This window comes from Henckelia pumila, chromosome 4, assembly GCF_033568475.1.
Source record: "Henckelia pumila isolate YLH828 chromosome 4, ASM3356847v2, whole genome shotgun sequence".
Lineage (NCBI taxonomy): Eukaryota > Viridiplantae > Streptophyta > Magnoliopsida > Lamiales > Gesneriaceae > Henckelia > Henckelia pumila.
In genome coordinates, this window is record NC_133123.1 from 109,812,750 (window position 1) to 109,821,768 (window position 9,019).

At 37.1% G+C, this 9,019-nt stretch overlaps 1 protein-coding gene and 1 long non-coding RNA gene across 2 annotated transcripts; one reads left to right on the top strand and one right to left on the bottom strand.

Moving 5' to 3' along the window:
- Positions 1-4,430: 4,430 nt before the first annotated feature.
- LOC140864863 (chalcone synthase-like) lies at positions 4,431-6,129 on the top strand. The gene is made up of 2 exons (XM_073269254.1): positions 4,431-4,776; positions 4,925-6,129. Exons 1-2 carry the CDS (start codon positions 4,599-4,601, stop codon positions 5,917-5,919), a joined length of 1,173 nt encoding a protein of 390 aa, XP_073125355.1. The 5' UTR covers positions 4,431-4,598; the 3' UTR covers positions 5,920-6,129.
- A 1,197-nt stretch (positions 6,130-7,326) lies between these two features.
- Positions 7,327-8,671, bottom strand: LOC140894589 (uncharacterized). The gene is made up of 3 exons (XR_012153868.1): positions 8,558-8,671; positions 8,366-8,455; positions 7,327-7,460 (listed from the first exon to the last, which is right to left on the bottom strand). It is a non-coding gene; the product is annotated as an uncharacterized lncRNA (long non-coding RNA).
- Positions 8,672-9,019: the final 348 nt, after the last annotated feature.

Sequence of the window (9,019 nt, forward strand, 5' to 3'; positions counted from 1 at the left end):
ATCAAATCAATTCTTCATTTTTGCTTCTGGGATGCCGAAGTATTTTGAGAGCCAAGAGGGAGAAATAATTGATTCTGATGATGTCGATTTTTTACCTCGGGTTCGGTCTGGTAGAATGGATCATCCAAATTCTTTATAAAACAGGTCGGGTCGGGCACCACCAAAATTTGCACACACAACAGCTAGGTCAAGGGGCGCCGAAGGGGTTTTCGGCAAGACCCCTCCGATGCCTAAGTCAGTGGCTTGAAGGCAGAGGGTATGATTAATGCAAAAACTGAGATATATGAGTGCGTGAATGTAAAAGTAAGAGTGAATGTGTGATGGATAATGAATAGTAAGTAATGAATAATGAATAATCACAACCATAACAATACCTGTATTTATAGGGGAAAAATAGTAAGTTACCTAGTCGAATTATAACATATCCTGGACTAGGACTCTTCATCCATTGGTCCCTTTGTAAGCTTATCTCTATCTCGTGAATATTTGAAAAGATCCAGGCTTATCTCATATATATCAGAGTCCTACCTGAACTCGAAAAAAATACTTGCGGCACATTAGAAACAGCCTAGATCGGCCCATAATGACCAGCCCTGGTCAAAGTCCAACATAGTCCAAACTGGGCTGGACCTTGACATGTTGGGCCATATCGGGTAGACCAATTATAAACGGGCTCGGGTTGAAATATTTTCTCGGGGTAACAATAGTACCTCCTTAACTGGTCTAAAAGAAGAATGAATTTAGACCTGACCCCGAACTACATGTGCTTCCTTTGGATGAACGGTCTAGATGAAGGTCTGATTAGAACCGATCTCGAACAAAGAGCAATAGACGACAATCTGATGAAACTGAGTGCCAGACCTGCCTGGGCTTTGAATACCACTGACGTGGGCCACTGAAGTGGACTTTGAGTGCCAGACCTGCCTGAGCTTTGAATACCACTGACGTGGGCCACTGAGGTGGACTTTGAGTGCCCGACCTGTCTGGGCTTTTGAGTTCCACTTATGTGGTCCTTGTCTGCCAGACCTGCCTGGGCTTTTGAGTTCCACTTATGTGGTCCTTGAGTGCCAGACCTGCCTGGGCTTTTGAGTTCCACTGATGTGGTCTTTGAGTGCCAGACCTGCCTGGGCTTTTGAGTTCCACTGATGTGGTCCTTGAGTGCCAGACCTGCCTGGGCTTTTGTATACCACTAATGTGGGTTTTTGATGCCACTGATGTGGGCTTTTGATGCCACTGATGTGGGCTTTTGATGCCGGACCTGCCCAGAATTTTAAAAGTGTTAAACCATAAATTGGGCCTTATTGCTAGATTGCATGCCCGATGTGATAGAATTGGGCCTTACAGCGAGATTGCATGCCCGATATGATATAATTGGGCCTTACTGCGAGATTGCATGCCCGATATGATATAATTGGGCCTTACTGCGAGATTGCATGCCCGATGACGTAAAAAATGGCCTTACAGCGAGATCGCATGCCCGATATAATAAAATTGGGCCTTACTGCAAGATTACATGTCCGATGACGTAAAATAACCCAAACAAAAATACAAGGGAAGAGAAGTCCAACAAATTTGATCACAAGAAAACAAATATGTAATTTTGATAGTAGAAGATGCCACAGAATATTATTAATAATGATAATAAATAAAAATTTAATAATTTAATTCAAACATAAAGATGATTGAAATACTTATCTTGTTCATGCGTTGTCGATGACATGACTTCGGATGTATAGCAAGATAATATCTTATATACTTTGATCAAAGGACCGACTTGATGTAGCAAGCAAAAATCTATCTCAACCGTCCAGAATGGGCGTCAAGATGTTCTAAACTCATGATAAAAATTTCAAATAATTTCAACGGTTAGATTTTTGAGAATGACTTTTTCAAGAACACTGCTCAGAAACTATGCAAGCAGATTGTGTTGCAGCTCGACGGTCTGAGCCACCTTTCCCCAAGTCCCAAAATTCTGATCATGATATTCACTGTTCAGATCCTAGAAAACATATTAATAAATATGTCTGCAAAATTTGAACTCGATCCGACGGTTCAATTAATTTCAATGATTTTCGCAAGGTTCTGATGTGCAAGTCATGCGAAAATATACAGAAACTATGTGAGTGAGCAGCTGCTGTTAGGGTGTAAAAATCCCATTGTACAAGACTCCATTCACGATCTTCACCGTTCAGATCCTAGAAATCATATTAATAAATATGTCTGCAAAATTTGAACCCGATCCGATGGTTCAATTAATTCTTATGAATTTTGCAAGTTTCTGATGCGCAAGCCATGCGAAAAACACATAGAAGTTGTGCGAGCGAGCAACGTCTGTTCGGCCGTCCTGATCTGATTCTACAAGATACCAATCACGATCTCCACCATTCAGATCCTAGAAAACATTTTAATAAATATGTCTGCAAAATTTTAACCCGATCCGACGGTTCAATTAATTCTTATGATTTTTGCAAGTTTGTGATATGCAAGCCATGCGAGAATCCAAAATTTGTTTCTTCTCTTGTATTCACCATCTTAACTCTTTGTTTTCAAATTCCCACAGACGGCGCCAATTGATGATGTCGATTTTTTACCTCGGGTTCGGTGTGGTAGAATGGATCCTCCAACTTCTTTATAAAACAGGTCGGGTCGGGCTCCACCAAAATCTGCACACGAAACAGCTAGGTCAAGGGGCGCCGAAGGTGTTTTTGACGTGACCCCTTCGATGCCTAAGTCAGTGGCTTGAAGGCAGAGGGTATGATTAATGCGAAAACTGAGATATATGAGTGCGTGAATGTAAAAGTGAGAGTGAATGTGTGATGAATAATGAATAGTAAGTAATGAATAATGAATAATCACAACCATAACAATACCTGTATTTATAGGGGAAAAATAGTAAGTTACCTAGTCGAATTATAACATGTCCTGGAATAGGACTCTTCATCCATTTGTCCCTTTGTAAGCTTATCTCTATCTCGTGAATATTTGAAAAGATACAGGCTTATCTCATATATATCAGAGTCCTACCTGAACTCGAAAAGAATACTTGCGGCCCATTAGAAACAGCCTAGATCAGCCCATAACGACCAGCCCTGGTCAAAGTCCAACATAATCCAAACTGGGCTGGACCTTGACATGTTGAGCCATATCCGGTAGACCAATTATAAATGGGCTCGGGTTGAAATATTTTCTAGGAGTAACATATTTTGATTACATTAATCAGAAACCTTCTTCCCTTCTATATTATTGCATGTAATGCAATAATTTGAAATATTGCATTCAATGCAATAAAGTGGCCGACACTCAATCAATCAATTTTTTTAATTACTAATAATATATATATATAAATATATAGATATAAATGAGGATGAGTAGGATATGTATATCTTATTTTTTGATGGGTAGGGGCATGGGGATGGTGATGGGGATGAAGATGGTGATGAAATTGAATATCGGATAGGGTATGAGTATGAGGATATATGTGGATGAATTTCATTAATAAATGAGTTTTTTTGCTCAACCAAAATTTGTTTGATCACAAGTCACTTTCGTGCTGAATTTTTAAAAGCCCTTTTCCCCTTCCTGGGTACAGAGATAACGTTAACGTACAAATTACAGGTTCTTGTAATCAAACAAAAAAATAAATTGTAATTTGTAAATGGTACCTCCGCCCCAGCTGTAATATTTTCATACTACCACAAAGTTTCTTACCATTAAACAAATAGAACCTACGCCATTAAAACAAACAAATGATGTGTTCCTAATTATTGAGTATTAGGTAAAACCATTGGTTATTAAATTCATTTCAGATTTATTTAATATATGTATCCCAAAACCTTCTTTCCTTCTATTTTATTGCATCTAATACAATAATTGAAATATTGCAACCAAACACTCAATCAATCAATTTTTTTTAATTAATAATATATATATATATATATATATATATATATATGTACATATATATACTAATATATATATGTCCCGCAACAATAATCAAAAGTCCCGCAACAATAAATAAATAAATATATATATCGTGTATCTATATATATATATATATATATATATATATATATATATATAAATGAGAATGAGTAGGGTATTTAATTATATCCGATTCTTTGACGGGTATGAGAATGATCAGCATGAGGATGAGGATGAGGATGATGATGAAATTGAATACCTGATAAGGTATGGGTATGAGGATATATGTCGATGAATTTAATTAATAAATGAGTATGAAGATAGAAAAATGATATCTTACCTATATATACCCAGACTCATTTTCATTGCTACTCGATTCTATATTTTTCATCAGTAGCATGATACAGAGACAGGTCGGTACTTTAAAAAATAAGGTGATGGCAAGTCAATATGATCTGATAAAGATAAATTGGACCAATATAAGCATGTTGCTAATATACTATCTACACTTGCCAGTAGTAGCTAAAACACGTGAAAACTGAAACATGCATGTTTTCCCTTGCTATAAATATCCCGCAATTTCGGGTATAAATATTTGTGGAATATTTGCACCTGATTTAATTAATTATATATAACCACCGGCCGGTTCGATCATATTATTTCCGGGTGGGTGAAAAATGGTGAGCTTGGAGGAGATTCGTCGCGCTCAACGGGCGGAGGGACCGGCAACGATCTTGTCCATCGGTACAGCGTCTCCGCCCAACTGCATCTATCAGAGCACGTATCCCGATTACTACTTCCGCATCACCGAAAGCGAACATAAGGAGGATCTTAAGGAAATATTTAAACGCATGTGTAAGAGTATATACTTTCAGCTTGTTTCTTTTTTTTTTTTTTTTACCTAAATTAATTTGATCATCACAGTGATTTTATTTAATTCTCTTTTAAAGAATATTGCGGATTTATTTTTATATATATATATATATATGTTTGGATATTGTAGGCGAGAAGTCTATGATAAAGAAGCGTTACATGTATTTGACAGAAGAAATCTTGAAAAAGAACCCTAATATGTGCGCATATATGGCGCCATCACTGAACGCTAGGCAAGACATTTTGGTGGTAGAGGTGCCCAAACTGGGAAAAGAAGCTGCCCAAAAGGCCATCAAAGAATGGGGGCAGCCAAAGTCTAAGATCACTCACCTCATATTCTGTACCACAGGCGGAGTCGACATGCCCGGAGCTGATTACCAGCTCACCAAGCTACTCGGTCTTAGCTCCTCCGTCAAACGCTACATGATGTATCAACAAGGCTGTTTCGCTGGAGGCACGGTTCTTCGCTTGGCTAAGGACCTGGCGGAGAATAATTCCGGTGCACGAGTTCTGGTGGTATGCTCCGAGATCATTGGGGAGATCTTCAGAGGGCCTAGCGACACCCATTTGGATAGTTTGGTGGGTCAAGTAATATTCGGTGACGGTGCTGCGGCGGTGATCGTCGGCTCCGACCCGGTGGTCGGGGTGGAGAGGCCGTTGTTCCAGCTAGTGTCGGCGGCTCAGACCATATTGCCGGATAGTGAGGGAGCCATCCAAGGGCATTTACGTGAATCGGGATTGAGTTTCCATCTTTCGAAAGGTGTCCCATCTATGATATCTGAGAATATCGAGAAATGCTTGACAGAGGCGTTCCATCCTTTGGGTATTTCGGATTGGAACTCGATATTTTGGGTCCCGCATCCTGGAGGTCCGACCATCCTCGATCAGGTCGAGATGAAATTAGCCCTAAAACCCGAAAAGCTCCGGTGGTCTAGGCATGTGTTGAGCGAGTACGGGAACATGTCTAGTGCAACTGTGTTGTTCATATTGGACCACATGAGGAAGGCGTCCACCGACCAGGGGCTCAGCTCGACCGGCGAGGGGCTCGACTGGGGGGTGCTGTTCGGATTCGGACCCGGTCTCACGGTCGAAACGCTGGTTTTGCACAGTCTTCCCATCAATTGATGCATGCATTTGTTCTTATTCCATTTACCTGAATTATTAATTAATTAATATATATATTTGTGTGTTTCATTTATATATGCATGCGGTGTGATTAATTTCAAGTTGCAGCTTGTAACTTCATATGTTCAAATAATGTGTGTGAAATCGTGTGATACATTGTAAGATAATGTATGAAAATATTGAGGAATAAAGGTTGTTATATTTATTTTTTTGGTAATCATGTACATCAAGTAAGTTCAATAAAGTATATTATGATACCATTCTGGAACCAGGAAAACAGTAGATCAAATTATTATAGGATATTATAAATCAGTGTAGGATATTACAAAATCATACATACTATATTATCAAATAGTTTGATTATCAGTTCTCAAAAAATCGCTCGAAAATGCCTAAACGCCAAACCACGGCTAAAGAGCTGAAAGAAAAATTTTAATCAAAATATTTGGACCTGTGATTTAACCTACTGATTTTACTCATAATAACTTGATTTATGTTTTTATGAATCCATAAACAACATAAGAACCAAGTTATAAATAATTATATTGTCAGATCATGATTTAATACAAAATAGTTTAGCCTGCCATTCAGGCTAAATACAAGAATATTAATTTTTTTTAATAACAAAACGAAAATTAAAAAGAACAAGGAAAATTACAATAAAACCATTAGTACTTTTATTTCCAAAAGCTCCAAAATAATTAGAAGAGAAATATTAAAAGAGAGTATTTCCAATGTCTAAATTGCCGCCTACTCTCAAAACTAAAAACTATATCACTACAAGAAAATTGCAAAACGACAACGGATATTATCCGTTGTCGTAGGGGTGATTAAAACCGTTGTAACTGGGGGCGTTGTAAAAAGCGTGCCCTATAACAACGGTTTATATCCGTTGTCGTAGCCATCCTACCACAACGGTTTTGCAACAGTTTGTAACCGATGTCGTAAGTCTCCAAAGACAACGGTTCTGCAACAGTGTAAATCCGTTGTCATTGACTATTTAAGACAACAGTTTTGTACAGTTTATATCCCTTGTCGTTTGTGGATTACAAGAACGGTTTTGCAACAGTGTATATTCGTTGTCGTTTTTGAATGACGACAACGGTTTTTGCAACAGTGTATATCCGTTGTCGTTTGTGATATACGACAACGGTTTTGGCAATAACATAAATCAGTTGTATTTGGAGTCATTAAAACCGTTGCCTAATTAATCTTCATACGAACTATAAATATTAATAAAGAAATCAATATAAAATAAAATATTGACTACATTGAATCCATGAAAATATTCAAGTTCCAAAATAGTTACACACATCTAATTTGGAAGATAATACTACGTAGTCGTAACTCAAAATATCCCATCTAATATAATATAAATGTAACAAAAGTAGTTCCAAAAGATGGTTGTATCAAAACATAAATCATCATGTGTTTGTTCTTGATAACGATGTTCACGAGATGACTTCTACGTATTACCAAGGCGATCTGAAACACAGCTCAATCTTTGCATCAAAACCCCTTATGCATTACTCCCGAGTTACCTACAAGAAAACACATTCTCAGTCCAAAATCATCAACAAAATCTTAGACCAATTTAAACATGGAATCCAATCTCAACTATCAAACTAATATCTCGCTTGTCATGGAAAAAAATAAAAGAAAAAAACTCAGCAACTCCAAAAGGGAAGGCAGTGCAGATTTTATTCAACTCATTTTTGCATTTGTATTGAATTCATAAAATATAGTAGGCACAGTTGACAAACCGTGGGCTCCGACCAACCCACAGGCCACAAGCTAAACCTGTAGTTACACATGCATGAGTAATAGCATAATCACTATAAGAAGTGAACTTGTTCACACTAAAATCTTGTGTGTATGTGTGTGTCTCAATAATAGATTTGTCAATTGTCTCATTCAAGGTAGATGCTACAGCACAAAACAAAGTGTCTTACAGACCTAGACATTGACACTACCAAAAAGCATCCAAAATTCCAAATCATGATGCATTATCTAACGAAAGCACCTGGTCAAGAACATGTGAGATTTCTCCTCAAAAAATAGTCTTTACTTAGGAGGGCTAAAACATTAATGAAGGATAGTTCCCATTAATTCCAGAGTCCAGACCTCTCCTAGCTAGTGTTTTATTTATGCACCTTCTAATTAATCTTTTACAAAAGAAAAGAAATTTCAATCTTAAGCTTTTTACAGAGTCCAGACCTCTCCCAAATTTATTTTACTCGAAGATTATAACGATGCACAATGATAATATGATTTCCAGGAAGTCACGCATAGAAAGTACAACTCGTTAGAGAACCATCATTAATCAACAACACATTATGTGCAAGGAACTTAATAAAAAAACAAGAGTCGATTATCACAGCAGAAAATAAAAACTCATTAAGCAAAAGTGAACAATAAGAAAATAAACAATATTAATTAAACATACCTAGTCATAATTAATATAGTCTAGTACGCATTCCGCCCATTCGGATCGCACTTCATCAATTTCTTCATTAGAGTAAACTGTTTTCATGAACTGTGAACAAACTCAAATTATATTAGTAAAAAAAACAATAATGAAGAAGAAACATGATATAAACACACTTATTTGAGAAGATTGAGAATATGTCAAATATACTATTGAGGAAAGTGAATCCTTATCACTGGTAGCATTTCCTTCAACAATTTCTTTCATAAACCTCATCAAATAATACCCACACTGTTTTGCATCTGGTTGGCGAGGACCCTATATTATCAAAAAATTGTCAATGATTAATACATGTATAAATATTTGTCAATTTATCGCAAATAAACATATATAAGAAATACATTTATCACTTTCCATGTAGGCTTTTTTTTCCCTTTCCTCTCCTTGTTCGAATTAAACAATCTCAAGCTCCTTCATATAGCAACAAGATTCGACATGAGTGCTCCATTGGCTAAATTAAATGCTTAATTAAGAAAAGAATATATACTCACATATCCACTACATATTTCCAGTCCTCATAGCGATTGCGATGACTAAGTGAATCCAACAAATAAACCACCTCCACATAAGGATCGATGACAGTGAAAATCCAATGACAACTATAGGCACAAA

Bases quoted from the DNA above. Each gene is read 5' to 3' on its own strand.
- LOC140864863 (XM_073269254.1), top strand. From the start codon at position 4,599: ATGGTGAGCTTGGAGGAGATTCGTCGCGCTCAACGGGCGGAGGGACCG. The intron at 4,777-4,924 runs GTAAGAGTATAT...TGGATATTGTAG, and splicing joins GGAAATATTTAAACGCATGT to GCGAGAAGTCTATGATAAAG.